Consider the following 20,031-nt stretch of genomic DNA (forward strand, 5'->3'; position numbering starts at 1 on the left):
ATATCTTAATTACGGAAAACACAAAGTTATTTGCACCAGATATTTTTTAAAGAATGGCAAATACATCACATTTTAAAAATACATTATTGCGTTGTGTTCCACGATCGAGTAAACGAAACGTGACCTTTAAAAAATCGATACGCCTCTCTCTGATCGTAAAAATTTCTGAACCTTCTCTGTCTCATTCTTCAACTTTTTCACACATACATCTCCCCAGACATCTTAAATATCGATATTAACAAGCTGATCGTGAAGCTATCCCGCCGAGCGTCATCGAGATCAAGTTATACGTCACCCCGTTCGCGACTCGCCGTCGAGAAACAATTTCTTAATGAAAACATTTCCGGAAAAGAGAATTCGCGCGCGAGAGACCGCGTGAGAGAAAGAGAGAGAGAGTAAGTCCTTCCACCTCTTTGTCACCTCGTCGCGCGACGGGGGTGAGCGAAGTTGGAGGGATGAACGAGGCAGGGCAAGAAGAGGACGCTTGCGCCCCGTGACCGCGTGGCCGCTTTCGAGCGGCCACCTGTGCGCCCACCCTCTCTCTTTCTCTTTCTCTCATTCTCTCCCCGTCTCTCTTTCATCCCCCCGTCGAAAGCACGGCGGCTTCCCATATATATAAAGGGTCCTTCGGTATCGCCACACTTCGCATCATTACCGCCGTAACGTGCGAGCCACTCAATCCCCGCTCGTCTCTCGTCATCTGAGACTAACGCTCAAGAATTCGAACCCGGTGAGTTCGACGATTTGTTTTTTGTACACTATGCATGTTTGTGTCGCCCTTATCCTCCTTTTCGTTTCTTTCTTTTTTCTGATAAGATATCCGCGCGTTCTGCAATTTTCAAGTCCTACGTGTCCTACGTGAAAGTTGCGTTTCTCTGCAATTTGTTTTGAAAATGGTATAAAATTGTGTTGTAATTAACTGGATTTTCATTTTTTGATTTATTATTGAAATGACATATATTTTGCGTTTTAATTGTGGAAGAAAAGTCCAAAAGTATTTTATTTTAGTGTTTCTGATTTTGTAAAGTGATATTACGAATCTTTTATCAGAATTTTCCACTACAGTATAAGAATTCGTTATATCTGTAATAACAGTAATAGTCGTTACATTTGTTAATAATATTCCTCGTATAATCAATGAGCATTAAAAAGAATTGTTATGAATAATGAGCTCGAGTCTATCGATGCTCTCATGTTACTTTCCATATTATTTTTTATAATTCCATTGTAATAAATGAGAGATCATCTTTTGTCATTTCTCATAATATTTGTGATTTTAATTATGACAAAATTTTACCATAACTAACACGCCACGTGAACAATTTACAATTCGTATCAGAATACATTTCGGAATAGAATTCTATTTACCTATAATTTTATCGTGTATTTTCATATATGTGTGTATTTTAATACACATTGTTATATATTTTAATGTATATTTTGATATATTTTATATACGTTGTATTCTGATTTTTCATGCGTTTCTTAATTACGCGGCACATAAAATCTCAAACAGAATTTTATTCTGACACGAATTACAGATTTTAAAGTATAAGCTTAAAAATTCTTCTCGTTTTTTAAATTCTGATTATAGCTTTTTTAAATCTTATAAATCACTTAAGAACATTTTGATGAACCAAATTTGACTAAAAAATTGTAATACAATAGATTAATTTGTAATACATTTTCTCTTTTCGCGTTTCATTGCTTTTTATTATTTTCTTATTTGTCTTTGTTTTAATGATATTTACAAATTATTTGATCTTATAAAAAATGGTATCGATTAATGCATTCCATTTAGTATTAAAATCAGATGTCTGTATTAATTAAAATGATAACAACGCAACCAATTACAAATAGTTGAAAACAAACTAGTTTTCTGCAGTTTAATTAATCTTTATTTTCGAGTTATATTTCTCGATGAGAAATATGTCAGGTATAAAAAACACGATCTATCATATTTATTAATTAGTATGAATGCATTTCACATACGTTTTAATCCCATTAAACAAGTTGAAGAATTACGACGTACGTCGCAAAAATAACTATTGAGAGAAACTATGCATCGCATTCTGTAGATCGAATCGTATCATTTTTCTACATGATTAGATAACATATAATCATTCAAGATCGATAAGCAATTTAAATTTAAATTTTCTAGTGTAATTTAATTTTGCACATTTTAAATAATTATGTAATATATAAATATTTAGGTATATTTATACGTTAATTATAATATATATTCATATGTTGAAAGATATGAGTTAGTTTGAAAAAGTTTATTTTACAATTATAAAATTATAAAATTATAAAATATTATAAAATATAAACAATATAGATATTTATTTTACTCTTAAAACATGCGAAAAATTATGTAGATTATAAATGACAACTTGAAGAGACAAAAAATTTAAAAACCTATGAGCATGGTAAAGAATATTAATAAAAAGATATTAGTGAAACATTACGTGAGAATTAGATTTTTGTTCAGATACCGTAACTTTTTTCTTATTTTTTTGTAAAACTAGCAACTGGAAAAAATTTAGATGCGTAACTATAACGTGTACACATTCAATCAATGGAAATTTAAACAAAAGGCGCTTTTGTATTTCTCATAAAAATTGAGTATGCTGTCTTTATGATTATGATATACGTAATCCATTGAAAATATCTGGCGGCGTGGTCATTACTATTTTTTTTATCGCGATGTAATGGGTGATAAATTACTAACGTAGGTCAAAGATATAAAACAGAGGACAAAGAAAGATTGATATTTTGTAGCTGGATTATATGGGCTTACATAACCGGTATATTTACGAATTCTAGAACAGTTTGATTAAAAACCTGTAATTGTTTTCAGCTTATATATTGTACATTATACATGTTACATATTTAATATGACTATGCATTGTTATTGCTGATTTGTGTTTTGCGCTTAAAGTTTCACGTTATATGCACATCACCGTTGTGTATGACAATAACGGTAATTGTTTATTCAACGTGATTTGTTTGCGCTTTAAATAGAAAGACTTAGTCACATTTTCTCGGACATTATATGCAGAAATAAAATCGAGTAAAAGCAATTAATTATATAGAGTTTAATCAAATTAGGTATTTGAACTTTCTATACCTACCCCAATCACATATAACTCATAACATAAATCTTGAAAAATTATAAAAACTTAAATATCTCTTAGATATTTTCAAATTACAAAGTTTTTTTTCTTTTAATTTTGTTATCTGCATTAACGTTGCTCTTACCATTTTAACAAATTATGACGGTTTTCTGCATATATTTTCATTTTTTATGTATTATTTTTTTATGCTTTATATATTGAAGCAAATGCTTTTTTCACATAATTATTTGAAATGTTAATTTCAGCGTACGCCTTATTACTTTCTGTCGTATGATTATGTAGATTATAAATTTTACCGTAGAAGATTTAACGTGTATGTGCTAGCATGTGAACTGAACTTGGACATATACGATTTATTCGTAAATTAACAAGTTGCATATTTTTAAATCCGCTTTTCCCAGAAGCTTTCTGCAGTGCGCGTCCACATTTTGTCAAACTTCTCGAGTGGAAATGCGTGGGTGTAATACATCCACTGCATTAAATACCGGTGCCATTGTGCGACTAAAATTCATTTAATTCAAACGTTACCCCCCGTTCATTGTACGTTTCACACGTGTACGTGATGTAATCAAAGTCATCTGGGATTACAGAACAATAAGCAATTGTGGAGGAAATAAAATCGGGATTCGTACGGAGGTAACTTATCGCGCAAATGAAAATTTCCTCGAGACACCTTGAAGAGCAGCTTTTAAAACGTACTTACACGAAAGGAGCGGTATCCAAAATCGATACTCGGTTACAATGTCCCATCACTCACATCATTGCGCAACGAACTGTGCTTTTCGCCACTGCTCGTTTATTGAAACGTCTCGCTAATAACTAATTAGCGCAAAAGATAATTATGTATATTGTTACGTGGAGGCTGGACGTCGACGGAGTTGTAATAAGCGAATTCCTTTCTCTCGTAGAGAGAGAGAGAGAGAGAGAGAGAGAGAGAGAGGAGAGAGAGAGAGAGTAACTCTAGTTGCTTAATTATTGATATTCACTGATTACACAACAAATTCAGTTATTTTTCTTGAGCGCTGGCAGGTAAATACGTTACAAGTGACGCGAAGAGTAGCCACGGGCAAAAATAGTCAGTGAGCAAAAATACAATTTTGCCATCTTCTCAACGGTATGCGTAAATTATTTAATGTTCTTTAAAAGCCTGTGCAGAATGTACCGAGTAAAAGGATGGGCAGTTATTACCCTGGAAAGCTCGACAGGTAAATTGCCGTTAACCAAGGCTGAGAAATGCGGGACATTTCTGATGGAATATTCCTCCACATTATTATTATCTGCCCCTGTTACGGAGCTTTGGAATTTTCAGATTGTGATTTAATCTTTTTTTTCTCCACGAAAACGGAATGCTTTATTCGTTAAAAGTAATAACAGAAGTTTCTGACGTTCCGACAATGTATTATCGTACGATTTGTTTTAGCTTAGAATACTTGTATGCTTTCCTGCGAGGTTTTTAATAATAAAAGTATTTCAAAGATTTGAAATTATTATTCGAACTGTTCGCTCTCCGCACAAACTTGTCTTTTTGAAAATTATACTTCAGCGAAATCTTGATTGGAGTCTTAATTACTAAGCGATTCAACGCTAACTCAGAAACTTCGAGGCAAATAGTTTGTTATTAGAGATGATGAAGAAATTGTCTTCGAATTTGTCGCTGTTTACATGGAGGAGGTTTAGGAACCTTATGAAACAACCATGCAAAACTCATTGTATTATCTAGGAAACTGATGACGAGGACGAGCTTATGTATATCCGCATGCTTATATTAAATTTTGGACTATCTATGCGTCAGTTTACGTCAGTTTGCGTCAGGTTTTAGGAAAAATTGTATTTATACTTTTATATGTCGTATATTTTAATATATAATAGATTTTTATATATTTGTGTTCTGATTCTTCGCGTTTTTTGTATTATGCGACACATGAAGATATAAATTGAATTCTATATCCTAAATTCTGAGAGTTATACAACGTCTAAAGTGAGCTTTATAAAGCAATTACGCATCGGCGTGTATTGCGTTTGTGTACGTTTAACATCGAACACGCGAAAACGATTAAACGAATTTACCTCGGTCAATGCGGTGTGAGTAATCAACGGATCATACGCTATAATTCGTTCGTAGAATCGAATTGGATTCTATCTTGGGTTCTATCGTACGCAGCAGCAATCAGGGACACGACATAAATAACGACTTGTACCGGATATCTCTCCAGCCACAAAATTTCAAACTTATCTATTCAATAGAGATACTTGATGTGAAAGACACTACATTTTATACAACGAATTAAATTTTCAGAAAACGTCTGTTATATTTGTTATATAGGTATATTTTTGTTTGTTTTAAATATTTATTTTTTTCTGTTTAAAATATAATGCTGTCTGCATTTTTGAAAGTTGCACTTCTAAATATGTTCTTTATTTTATTACTCAATAGATATTTCAAATTTAATTAGATAAAATCACAAATAATTTTATTTGATGTCTAGAAAGAGAAAGAAAATTATATAAGATATATAATATAAATATACAGGGTGTACCAGACTTACCGTATCATCCGTTAATGGTAGATTGTTGAGATTATATTTGGAGACAAAGATCCTAATGCCAAAATGTCGAGGCTACTACAATGTTTGAACGGGGAAGGTTTAAAGTTCACTCATGTGCTTGTCGAAATTTTACGAACTCAGGGACGTTGCATGTCAAAACGGCTCTTCCACACTTTACTCAACTCGATAGAGATATTTGAAATTATTATTCACTTTATTTCTTTGTACACTGTTCGCAAGACCGACGAATGTCGGGATGACAATTTGGCAGCCTTGACATTTTGGCATTAGAATTTTTGTCTCCAAATGATTTCAGGAATCTGCCATTAACGAGTGATACGGTAAGTACACTCTGTATAATACATAGAATGTGTATAAAACGTATACTACGATATATTTGTTATTTTTCTGCGATTCTCCTGCTTATGGATAGAGAAAGAATAATATTGTTTTGATGCTGCGTGATTTATTTAGAATATAATTTGTATTCCTATTCAGAGAAATTCACGTGCAATTTCTCCTTTAGATGTGCTGTTGCTGTAATATCGTTCGTATGTTGATATTCTGAAAGTTTTTAACGAACTTCCAGCGACAAGGGAATGAAAGTTATATTCGCGTTAATGGAATTTTCATCCTTGGTAAATAAAGCATAATATGTTTACATGCGTTTCTGCCGCGCGATTAATATTTAAAGGTGGAAATGGAAGAAGACAACGTCGTATCTTTTCACGGGAAAAAAACACACGAAGCTAGGGACTCGTTCGGTTTTGGAATAGGCACCGTTTATTATGCAAACACGGATATAAGGTATAATGGGTGTAATGTTTGAGTTTGATGGCCAAAGGTGCAGATTACGCGCCGGCACAGGTGTTATACATGGATGAAGCCTCTTGCCTTGTAGTCAACCTTTCGGTTAATGGGGGGTGCTTCTAAATTAATATACCGTTCGGAACAGAGATCGTGTTGCCTGCACGGATACCCTCATCGTGAGTCGGATGATAGATTGTGGTAGTACGCGAATTACGTGGAAATGATAATTCGATATGGAGATGTCACATTCACGCGACACTTGCGAAGCGTGTCATCCAATTTAATGTTGCGCCAAAAATTAACATTATACATACACACTTAATTCTACACGTGATCCGCACGCGCGCGCGGATATGCGTCGCTTCACGATGCGAACGCGATCCGCTCTTCTAAGTAGAATTAATTACAATTTAATGAATTATTCAGGAAGCGCGGTATCGATGTTGATAGTTTCCTTTTTCCTCCTGCTTCTTGTCTTGTCAGTTGAGCCGTTGCATGACATAAATAATAACGTAGCTGACTAGATACTGATGTAGAAATATAGCTCGTTAATATTGTGACCTCGACGATATCGATAACGTGACCCTTTGAGAATCGAGGGGTGCGCTTTGACTCACACTCCCGAATGAGCTAAAAGATTTTGTCGATAAAATGATATTGGACTGACGATGAAAAATTTTCCTGAACTTTTGATCAAAAAATTATAAAGTAATGTGATGTCAGTTATAAACTTGACAAATTTTTCAATAAACGAAGTACTTTTCCACTTCTACGATTATTAAGTAATTTATTCAGGCAAGATTAAATATATTCTTTTTATTAAAAACGATCGTCATACGTAAGCGTATAAATTGCTTCGTCGTCAAATATTTAATTTTTTAAAAGTGTCAATTTAGTTAATAGATTACGTAACACGATACTTTTGAGTTATTTGTTAACCCCTATTACTTTATTATTAAAATATTAAATTCGTTCTTTTACCAAGGCATATGAGAGAATAATGGACTAACTGCGAGCTAAATACAACACAGAAAAAAAAGAAGTGTCAAATCAACAGTGTTTATACTCATATATACGCAAGAATATATAATCTTGAAATGAGATTATATTGCGTTAAACGAAGAAAATTTTCTTGAATGAAGTCATTATATAGTTCAACCAAGAAAAAAAATGTTGAAATAAAAAGTTGATATTCTTATAAGAAGATGTAGATTGTTTCATATATACGCAAGATTACTATAATCTTCTTATAAGAATTTCAACTTTTTATTTCAACATTTTTTTTCTTGGTTGAACTATATAATGACTTCATTCAAGAAAATTTTCTTCGTTTAACGCAATATAATCTCATTTCAAGATTTCCAACTTTTCCAACGTTGAAACTAAAGATATTTTCAAATCAAGAATATTCCTTTTTTTCTGTGAAGGTATTACATTAATAAAAAAAAACTTTCAAAAGTATAATCGATATCAAGTAGATGTTTCGACTTCAGTTAAAAGAAATTTGAAAGGAAGGTTCCTATAATGCATTATAAGGCCAGCGTATATAACAACTTATTAAAATAGTATAACGTCTACTTGATATCAATTACAATTTTGACGGAAGGTTTTAAATAGTTTATCAAAGTTCCGTCGGCTTTTATATTTGATCTCTCCACTTCTCAGAATGGATACGAATAGTGCAACACTTACCCGTGAATATCTCTATATTTGGAGGTTCACGTAGCGGGATACCATTGCTGCACCTACCCCGTTCTAAGAAGTCAAAGATCAAATAAAAGCCGACGAAATTTTGGTCGGGTTTGAATTCAGGTCTTTAGCTTATTAGACCAGCGCACATTTCTCTGTGTCACGATCGCCACTTAGAACTTGACATTATGAAGAAACGTATAATTCGCATAATCGTTATTAATTGTAAACTATTTTAAATCTTCCGTCATTTTGATTACTGCATTTTTTCATTAAATTTCATATTTTCGTTATTTTTATGTATTAAATTGACGGAAAAGTAATAGAATTTAACAAATAACTCAAAAGTATCGTGCTACGTAATCCGTTAATTGAAATACACTTTTTAAAAATTAAATATTTGACGACAAAGCAGTTTATATGTGTATGATGATCGTTTTTAATAAAAATAATATATTTAATTATAGTGGCCTAATTGTGAGCATCTGTATAAACAGGCCACTGTACTTTAAAATAAATACGATAAAATAACTTGGGTTTTAGCAGTGTTAACAACGTTGACCCGCATACTTTAGCATAATAAGAGAGTTAAATTCACTAAGCAACTCGTAATGCATTACGTTCAGAGGTAGCTCTTTATAACGGATACGCAAAATGATTTAGCGAAATATTTTACATGATAAAATTATTATAAGCGCTCGGAGAGCTGTATTGCCTCCAAGCAATGTCTCTTCAGCCGGTGATGTTATTTAACAGCAAAGCTCACACATACTTGGCTCGATTGTTATCACAGTGGTCTTGAATTTATCTACCCTCATTTTCGTCAAACGTTCGCGGTGCCCAAACGTCGCATGGGGGAATTGTATCAGCGACAGGCGTTATATATATTTCAGCGGGGTGGAAGCTTCTACAAAGCGCAAGTCCCTTAGTGAAGTGAAACTGCCGTCGCGTTATGTTGCGTTGCATTCCTGCACTCATGTTCATTGTTCGAATGATGAAGTACTGATGTGACAATCTTTTATTCTCGCGATGTAATAAAAAGTAATAAAAAATTTAGAAAGAAGGAAAACTGTTCTTCGCCAAGCCGATTAGATAACACGCTTGGCACATATGCGCGGTCTCGGCCGCACATGCTCGGAGCAAAACACATTTAGGTCCGCAAGTTCGACCGGAGGAATTAAATCGCATGTAGAATCGTTTACTTGATTGCAGTGAAGACAGAGGAGAGCACCATGTACGCTAAACGTTGCGCAGCTTTCATTCTTCTCGTCGTGATAGCCGGTCTTGTGAACGCCACTGAAAATTATATGGATTACGGAGGTAAGTTGCCACATCTCACTCTTATTCCACAAATTATTTATTGTTTACTTGAAAGGATAACATACGTAAAATAATGATGCGTATTTCTCAGTTTCTTTAAAACAAATATTTATTTTTTGATAGTCGGAGTAAATCCAATTTCAGGAAAGTTGTTAAACTTTGCCATTGTTATAGGTTTGTATTTATATTGCATTGAACGTACTGCATAACTCTTAGACTTTGACTGTTCTCGAAATAAGCTCCTTATATTCTTATATATTTCTTCAAAACAACAACAATAACAATAAGTTTCTTATAATACTTCTTCAAAGTTCATTATTCTGACGAATTCATACATAATGAACCTCTCGTTCTTTCGACGTAAAATCGCTTTTTCCGCGATCTATCCCCTCGCGCTATAAGTCTCATTAAAGTTTCACTCTTACTTGGGATGATAACACGTTTTGTATTCCATTACTGGTAATGCCGTATAGTATACGCAGTATATCAACATTATCAACGCGAGACTCTGTCGCCGGCGTGTCTCCTACTATAATAATTAATGATCGCGAAGGATGGCTTATTAAGCCACCGGCTTCTAGACCGTAGCGAAAAATGTAAGTCTAATTAAACCTTCCATCGTGCATTGCACTCGTTAATATGACGGTTTCGTCCTGTTATATTGTATTCATGTGATCATCGATTATTAGTGTTATTACTACGCGTATCTGTAGAATAATTTATTTAGCGTTATTTTCAAAAGTAATTCTTATTTCATAAAATATACACGGGATGTTCCATAACTCACGTGCACACTTTTAATAACAGATTATTCAATTTTTCTATATACAGTAAATCTTCTTTGAAATAAAATGTTAAAATACAGATATCAATAGTTTCAGGAGTTATAAGCGATTCAGGATTGAAAAGCTTTTTGTTGAAAATTTTGGACAGACTTTGGATGAGAGTCTGTTTTTTTTTTCTTAATAAGAATAATAATAAGATAGAAAAGAATTTCATTTCAAATTTGTCATAGAGAGTTTTATTACTTTTATCACAAATTAATAAAAATTAATATGAAATGTTATTAACAAATATTTTCAATATTAGCAATAAATGAATTTAGCAATTTACTTGAAGAAAATTTAAATAACAAGTTCGGGAAATGAACGTGTCTCAGAAAAAGAAACAAAGTCTAAATAATTCTGACTACGTAGAGGAAACTTTCACTGTATTTACAAAAACTAGAACATTATTTTTAAATACAGAGTCGACATTCACGAATATTCTTTCATCAGCTAATGAAGATAATTTCTATTATTACGATAAATGAATAATTACGGCGCTCGATACGAGACGCAGTTGATCCAGGATGATTGGGGAGTATGTAACATTTTCACCGCAAGGCATAGGCTTTGTAAATCCGATCCGATTATATTGATCGTTCTACGTAATCACTTTTATCGCTGTCCCTAATCGCGCGTGCGATCGGTCAAATATCTCTCCATTCAATAATCTAAGCTCGTAAAAGGGCCACGTTCTATCGTACGGTCTGTCCTTCTCTCTCTTTCCGAATAGTGCGAAAATGACCTCGTCGCAACATCGCTGTTTCAGGCGAGTTATCCGTTAGGGTCCTTTTGCCATAAGCGTTTCATCAATACGTTCCACTCGTGCACGAACGAATTTCAGTACGTGGTCTTCCCACAGACCGCAAAAGCGTCCAGTCGAGCGTCACAAACATCGATGTCAGCTCCACTTGCTGTAGTTCGTATATACATTTCAGTCATTTTTTTTCCCTCAGTGAAAGTATCAATCTTCCTTCTCGCGACGGAATGTCCTCGTAATTTCGACGTATTATTTATCAAATCGTCTGAAACTGCACAGGCGTGTTAGGAAAGCTATTAGCGAAGCAAGCGATTCAGCTTCATGGAGATAGTAAAATTTTATACAACATTATCCGTTATTATAACGCAATTAAAGGCGATACAGCACGTTTTGATAGTCAACAGGTGCATCGGATAACCCCGTCTACGTTCAAAATCGCGTTCCCTTAATTTTGTTTTTCTGACAGAACAAGTAATTTGCGTTCGGTAAAGGTCAAAACACCGCGCAGTTGCAATATTTCTCGTACTTTACGATTTTTTTGCAAGAAACTAGGTTTATCCGATCGATTGTGCACGAGCTGCGGTTTTGAATAAAAAAAACCGCACCAACATGTTTCACATCATCGCACGTCCTCGAATTTTACCACGCAAGTTTTTCATAAAGTTGAAAGGTGTCTATTCAATCGGAAAATGGTTGCCTGTTTGCCTTTGTGGGATATTGAAACACGCGGGAAAATTCTATCGTATGTATTCTTGCAAGGTCGACAGGTGTACCTACTGTTTTGTTACAATAATAAAGATCGCTTTTTTATTTCTTTATACCGGTAAACCGGTCAGGTTTATCAAACCATTTTTTGAAAGTAATCAAAGAGATATGTAGCATTCGTTTCAAATTCTTTTTCTCGCATCCCCAATCATACTTAAATGCATTTTCTCTTGTGATTCGAGAACGCGTGTCCTTATTTTAAATATTCAATTTTTTAATAAACTACAATGATAAATAATAAAAGTAAAACTTTTTTCAATATATTTCATGTAAACAAAAGGGTAGGTGCAAAATATAGTCCTGCGCTTTATGACTGACAATAGTTGAGTTCACAGTTTTCAAAAACGTTCGAAAAACATCTGCTATCTATAAATTTTGTAGAAATACAATGTAGTATCTGCGTGTCTTCGTTTTTTAAAAAAAATGATACCGATACGAAAACAGCGTTAATAATTCTGAATACTTACACGTCGAGATATAAATATACATATGTATATGATAAACGACATGTCAGATAACGTCGGCATCGTCGATAGAATATATGTATTTTTTTCTGTTTTTTTATAGGACAACCTATGCGGATGAATAAAAGTGAATAATCGTTATAACGGGAGTTACGTACGATAGTAACCGTATAAACGACCACCAATTCGTATGACCCTACGCGCCCATACGAAGAACGCTACTTATCGTAAAGCGGTTTAATGCCGCATAAAACGAACGTTCTTGTAAAGCGTCATACTCTCTCTCTCTCTCTCTCTCTCTCTCTCTCTCTCTCTCTCTCTCTCTCTCTCTCTCTCTCTCTCTCTCTCTCTCTCTCTCTCTCTCTCTCTCTCTCTCTTTCTCTCTCTATTTTCCCGTAAAACTAGACGCGCCTGATTTACATTCTTTCGAAAGAAAGACGCGACACACGTGTAACCGCGAAAGGGGGTTGCGCTTTGGCACACATCCCGAAGGTCAGACGCTTTTTAGCAACGATGAAAGATATTGTTTCTCGTCCGCGTCGTAAGATAACGCGGACGACAGATATCGATCGGAAACTTGTCGATGTTATAACAGCAGGTCCTATATTGACGCTTTCAGCCGTTAATTCCCAAGATTTAAATTTAAAGATTTAAACTGATGGATGGCTCGTTGGCGCTTTTATAGCAGGAGCAAAAACTTTGATGATTATTCGAAGATTTGCTGGCAATAGGAATCGTTAATATTGACAGCAGCTGTTTAAAGTTTCATGAAAGGATTTGCCCGCAGCGTTGAATCGATCAATACGCGTAAAACAAAAAGTAATGTTAAAAAACCTTCCTGCCATTCCCTGTTTTCCGATGTCACGGAATATCGAAATAGTCTCGTACATACACACACACACGCGCCGCAGTTATATACGAATCTACATGTTTATATCTACAGAAGAAATGGCGGAGAAAGTGCCAGCGGAGAACATCCACGAGCTGTACAGGCTCCTGCTGCAACGCAACGCGCTCGACAATGGCTTCGGCGGCATCCCGTTGGAGCATCTGATGATCCGGAAGTCGCAGCGATCGCCGTCGCTACGTCTTCGATTCGGTCGTTCTGGACCGCACCTCTCCGTAAGTTTTCACTATATTTTTGCTGTATTTGCTTTTATTTTTGCATTGACAATATATCGACGTAATTTCTAGATGTCTTCGAGGTAAACCCTTAGAGAAAACACAAAAAATCGTAAAATATGAAATTTATTTTATTATATTTAATATATACGTTATGTTAACGAAACATTTTGGATATGTTTAATTAGATAATATTGCCAGAAATATGAACTAGATATCATGTATAACGCAAAATTATAGATAGATGTTATTTTTGCATTAATCAATTATGGATTGATTTTATTTCAAGGTTATATATTTCCAGAAGCGTGAAAAGCAGAAAAGCCCACTTTAAACACTAATTCGTGTCGGGATATAATTCTGTTCATAATTTTACGCACCTCGTGTAATACAAAAGGTATTTGAAGGATTAAAAGTACACATACATTAAAATATATATTAAAATACACACGGATTAAAATGGTATATAAAATTATATTATAATTATAAATTTGATAATTTTAATATCAATGGAATTCTATTTTCTGTAATCTGATGCAAATTTATGGAGTGTCTAAAATGAACTTAAGGTTGATAATTAATGTGTTGTACGACAAGGTTTGTCGGGCGTACTGATTGGCTACAAGATAGAAGATATCTAGAAACTCGAAAACTTCTTTATCCTGTAGTCAATTAACTTGCTTGAAAAATTTATCGTACGACTCATGAAATATCAGCCTAAGACATTATTAAAAAAGAGGAGATTTTTATCTACAAAAAATAATTCTGAGTATTTTTTTGTTTATTTTTAAACGTGAAATAAGTTTAAATTTTGAAATGTATACAACACGATAGAGATATAAATGCTTTACATGACAAAGTCAAGATGTCTTATCGTAGGTTTTTTCTATCTCTAATATATTTTATGATATGCGAGCTCGGATGTTGCGATATAGTGCACGGTAAAACATATTGTGTTTTGTATTATGCAGACGACAAGAAAGGCTACTCCACATTTAGGTCTTAGCTCCAAAGTAGCTTAGTAATTTTGGTAATATGTCTTATAAAACGACTCTCTTTTTCGTTGCCTCTATTCTAATTTACCGTTGAACTATTCGCGCAAGTTTTATTTAACTAAATGACCAATATAATGGCCAGTATTAATTTGCAAGTCATTTGTTATTTGATTATTTCAGCGATTTATTTGAGTTGACTAATTAATGAGCTGACGGATTCGCGCAATTTATTACGAATTCGAATCATCTCCAACATTAAACTGATTAAAATGAATTAATTATAGTATATTATACAATTCTCTGTCCTACGTATTTACTATTTTTGACATCGTCTTTTATTTCATATGCGTTTTGAAATTATAGCTCACGCAGTAAGAAAGAAATTTTTATATTAAGCGCGATACGCGCGACCGCGATTACAAAAAGAGGCGATGCTATAAGATACAGAATTAAAAGAATTTTTATAATTTCTCGTAATGTGCGTGTTTAGTACATTTTCGTGTCAGCTCTTCGAAATTGAATTCTCTTCGAAATGGATATCCTTGTTTTGCATGAATTACTTCTGTTTCTGAAATGTGCACAGTTTAATTCATAATGCTTTTTGAGTCCCCTTTGCATTCTATTCTTAATGCGGTAGGTATTCCCTGGGAGATTAATTTTCTCGTAATTAGTGAGAGTGACGCAGCTCTTGCGAACTGAAGTGTGGCCGCGTCGTGCATGCCGGTTGTCTCGCAGGACAACAGGGATAGAGATTATAATATGGTAATTAGAAAAAGTAAGAAAAATGTCCGTTTAATGAGTATTTGGCGTATTAAAACGTTAATGAAGAGACTTGAATCACAGAATTTAATTGCTGTGGGTGGAAAATATTATTCTGTACATGAAATTGACTTCGTATACACCATATGAAAATTACCGTAAATTGCCTGAAAATACATGAAAGTATTGTGCAGATTCGCCGCTCTTTATTCAATTATCTTATAATGTTATTTTTCTATATACAGCATCTTTATTTCGTTATCACTTTATGATTTCAACAGGTTTTTACTAACTATTAACGTTCCTCTACGATAAATTTTACAAGATATTTTTGTATCTGCGCAAAAACGTGTTCAGCGCAAAAACGTGTTCTGTGCATATGTTTTTAATTCTCCCTGGAAAATTGAAGTATCTCGGCATCCGTTTCAACAGAATTCATCTTTTAATACTTATATATATTTTATAGCATTCATAAAACACTAATTGTCCATATAATAACGCCCACGTGCCAGGATATTCCAAATTCACCGAACCCGTTCAAAGAGAGCTGATATATAAAAGAAATTACGGGAAACGCCCGCGCGCGTTCTGCACCCTCACATGTAAATTAATTCATTTCTCTTTTAATAAAATGCCAAGGCAAATATCCAATGAAAAAAATTCATTTCGTCGTAGTACTTTAATGTAGGAAATGAGCAAACATTCTGTACGACGTACGCAGGCGTATACGTTCCCTGAAAATAGGCGTGTTTCGCCTGCTTTTATCACATGTATAAGGAATGCAATTTCACCTCGTAAAGATCCGTGATTCAAAGAATGTGAATTTTAATAAATCAATTTTATACTTTTTCTATTTCGATTTCAATTTTTACTATGTTACGCTCAGAAATTATGCGAAGACGTGTGTACAACGCGAACATTATGTGAGACATTACGAAGGTATGTGCCCCCGTTCATAACTTTCAGTACGCACGCCTAGTAATATATCGGGGAAAGAACAGATACGAAATTTTCATCTTCAAAAACCCGGCTGAACGGCATTATGCGCTCGACGAAGCGTACGACCTTTTTAACAGCAATATATTGTCACGTCTGTACATTGAAGAACGTTTTTTCTCAATGATACGACAAAGAAAGCTTCGTGTTCGATTGTATCGTGGAAAAGTCGTGGAGAATCAACATTTATCTTCTCTCGAGCGATGTTGAGAAATTATAATGTTAATCTGATATTTAATCTGACATTTTTGATGTTGATGGATATACTGATATATATTTAATGATATTAAATATCATCAGTATCTGTCCACCAGTAAATATCAGACTGACATTATCATAATATCATGTGATATTTAATGGTCTTAAATATCATTCAGTATCACAACATTCACTGATATATATTTAATGTTGTGGTAGAGGAACAAATTTATATTCCGCGAATATTTATTCCATATATTTATTTGTGCCACACGGGGGATATAACTGCGCGACTCACAGTTAATTTCCAAATAAATCTCATCCGATCGAAATCTCTTTCTTTTATATATAAGACTCTCGGTTATCCGTTCTATATACTTAATAGGGCAATATTTCGTCCCCGTCTTTAGCGACTTGCGGCTAAAAGTGGTGGCCAGAGACGAAGAGAATCGCGCGGGCAAATAGATATCCCGCGTAGCAAATTACAAATGACCGTAATAATTCAATAAAACTAATTTCTCCCCCAACGACACGAAGAGACGAGTGACTAGACTTTGCTTCCCGACGGAGTTCACGCGTTTGGCTGTCACGAGGGGGAAAACTTCTCATTCCACCGCATTTGACAATTATCCCGCTCCTTCCTCCCTCTATGTAAAAAGTTCTTGGCCGTGGTACGAGGGCGTGATACCGCAAACTTGTAATGTGTGCCTTCGCAATCACGACGGCGGATGTGCGACGAGTACAAATTCCCGAGAGTGATGTGACGCATTACTGAAATTCTTATCTGTATTAGCGAAACCACGCCGGCGGCGATATCGATCTGTCAGCGATTCGAACAGCACGTGGGCATAATTCGCGAGGGAGAGAGAGAGAGAGAGAGAGAGAGAGAGAGAGAGAGAGAGAGAGAGAGAGAGAGAGAGAGAGAGAGCCCACTTCTCTTTTCAATATCCGTCGCACTTACGTGTCATGTACGTACGAAATGACGTGGTTAATAATAATAACATTTCGTAACGTGTATGACACACCCCACATAGCAATCTCGAGAGATTTTCTGATATCCAGGGTGTATCCGCGTAAAACCTGAGGATATACTTAAGATGTACCGAGGATGTCTGTTTGTCCGCTTATAAGATATCCAACAATGGATATAATTACATAACGCATCCCAACAATATCGACTGGATGTTTCTAAATCCTATCTAATGTTACATGGGATATTCTTACGTAGTCCTACGGATGACTTTTTAGTTTGGATCAAATCAGATAATCCTATGGAGATTTTTTGTTATGTGGGACAAAGTGTGCCTCGTGCCTGGAATCGAGAATAGCGTGTTTACATTGTAATACAACTCACGGGAATTAAGTAGATTATAACGATGAAGAAGAACAGTTTCCCTAACGAGAATTGGACTACATTTTCCTATTCAATCACGCTGCGCAATTTCTTTCCTGATAAGATCGTATTAAGTATTATTCTCATCAAGGAGCTTTTCTTTTCTCTAATCGGCAAGCTTCCCCAAATTACGCTTGAGTATGATCCGTCACAGATTGTAGAAAGGTTCAGGTTGAATATCACCCTTTTTCGCAATAAATTGTTTACAGTGATTTTAATAAAAAAAAAGCTTATTAGTTCATCAAAAGTTAAATCGATTATCGACTTAAGTGGATTTACTGTTTCAACAAAGAGCTGTGTTTTAAAGACCGATAAAAAAATTACGCAGTTTACTACGTTTGGAAAAATATATACAAAATTCACACATTATTATTAGACTACCAAGATCTAGCCCGGGCCGTAAATGGCATTTTCTCTAATTTTGATTGTACATTTAATTATCTCGATCTATTCCTAATCGAGCACACGTATATAGATTTGGTCAACATAGTTTATCATTTTGTTTTATATCACTAATATCCATTTCTATTAATGTAGATTAACTTTAATCTCGGTTTAACTTACTTTTCATCTTTTTTCTAATTCATAGGACTAGAAAAAAGAAATAATTCAAATCGAGATTAAAGTTAATCTACATTGGTAGAAACGGATATAAATTAGTATTATGATCGCATTGCATATTATACTCATCGACAATATTACATTTTGAATTCAATATCTCATTCTTTACACTTTATCTTGATGTCTCGCTTTTATGTTTTATCCATGCATCGTCATGCACCAGACATGCTTCGAATATATTCCCTTCAGCTTCAATTTACTCGGGCTCGGGCACGGCAAACGAATCGCAGTACTACGCGCAATTAACTAGAATTTCACGAGCAATTAAGTAATTAGCGTCCTTTCGCGGTGTGTTACAGGCGGGAGCTCTGCCGAGACCCCTGACTGCAGCGGCTGCGGCGGGATACGAGGACAACAATTAATCGGCGGAGCTGATCCAAGCTGATGAAAATGCGCGACAACCCTCTCTTGTACAATATAAATTACGTATAATTCATCGTCATCGCATACCTTACTGTCCCGCGCGCGCGCTTCCCAGGCCAGCGGGGGGCATCCTCGAAATTCTCACGTCTCTTACTCTTTAAAAAAAAAAAAAGAAAAAAAACGAAGCAGTGAGAATTCATGATCTGCGTAATCGGCCGATTGGTTGATCGGCGTGAAGAGAAGTCGAGTTCATTATTGTTTGCACGTTTTATTTGCGCACGCGTTAATCCTGAGCGACGCGTTCCTAGAACGACAGTTTTATTTTCGTACGGCAATCAATTCCTTTCGCTTTATACGTGATTTTATGGGATTCATGATACTGTTCAATTTAAGAGAAACACGTTCTATAAAATCTTTTCTGTACAATTGCGCCCGCCATTCTACCTTGTTGTCTCCGTTAATTAGTGGCAGCGCTATAAAAGGACACTTGGCCTAAGTCCTTCATACATTCGATGTGGGATAACAATCTAAATACTTCGATCACTACAAACGTAATTTTTTTCTTCTTTTAATAGTGCGCATCGGCACAGATATGTAGAAACTACTTGGCGCTCTATGCGCTAATGTATATCGAGTGTCCCAGATTTTCCGGGTAATTTATTAACGACGGATCGAGAAGTGACGAATTTGATTTTCTTCGGAAAAAATAAAAACGTTACTTTTTAATTGTCGACATTTAATATCTTGGCTAGCAACTTCCCTCAAATGTATTTAATTTGATTAATGTACAGCATTTTATTATTTCTCTCTCTTTTTTTAATTTATAATAAATAATTTTATAATTAGATTTTTCACTGAATATTCCTTTGGAAAAAAAAAACGAGGAATTTGTCGTAAATTTGATCTGCAAGATTATTTGGTAATTCTGGAGCGTCGTATAATTTTCAAAAGCTGGCCTGTTGGTCCATCAATCGATTAATAGGCGTAGTCTTACGATAAATGTGCCAAATAATATGATCATTGTATTATAAAAAGATCTGCATTATCTATGGCGTATACATATAGCAAAAACTATAACGATTTAAACATTTCACGCGTAATGGGGATCGATCGCAAAACTTTGGTCCAAAATGCGAACTATTTATGAATATTATTATTATTCGCCACAGAAAGAGGGTCGCGTCTCAAATATGTCTCGATATGTCAATTTGCAAAATTAAAAATAAATTATTATGTAACACTGTGTCACATTTATTCCTCTACAGCAAA

The 20,031-nt window shown here is 34.7% G+C and overlaps 1 protein-coding gene across 1 annotated transcript; it reads left to right on the forward strand.

Annotated features, from left to right (window-relative positions):
- Positions 1 to 576: 576 nt before the first annotated feature.
- LOC139770163 (short neuropeptide F) lies at positions 577 to 20,000 on the forward strand. The gene is made up of 4 exons (XM_071701926.1): positions 577 to 730; positions 9,395 to 9,502; positions 13,259 to 13,437; positions 18,699 to 20,000. Exons 2-4 carry the CDS (start codon positions 9,415 to 9,417, stop codon positions 18,759 to 18,761), a joined length of 330 nt encoding a protein of 109 aa, XP_071558027.1. The 5' UTR covers positions 577 to 730; positions 9,395 to 9,414; the 3' UTR covers positions 18,762 to 20,000.
- The last annotated feature ends 31 nt before the right edge of the window (positions 20,001 to 20,031 follow it).

The sequence above is a fragment of the Temnothorax nylanderi genome, unplaced genomic scaffold, assembly GCF_030848795.1.
Source record: "Temnothorax nylanderi isolate EJ_2023f unplaced genomic scaffold, tnyl_v1.0 TNYL_tig0027_pilon, whole genome shotgun sequence".
Lineage (NCBI taxonomy): Eukaryota > Metazoa > Arthropoda > Insecta > Hymenoptera > Formicidae > Temnothorax > Temnothorax nylanderi.

Excerpts from the sequence above, each read along its gene's own strand:
- LOC139770163 (XM_071701926.1), top strand. The coding sequence starts at position 9,415 with ATGTACGCTAAACGTTGCGCAGCTTTCATTCTTCTCGTCGTGATAGCC. Across the intron at positions 9,503-13,258 it reads AAATTATATGGATTACGGAG|AAGAAATGGCGGAGAAAGTG; the intron begins GTAAGTTGCCAC and ends TTATATCTACAG. Across the intron at positions 13,438-18,698 it reads GTTCTGGACCGCACCTCTCC|GCGGGAGCTCTGCCGAGACC; the intron begins GTAAGTTTTCAC and ends GGTGTGTTACAG.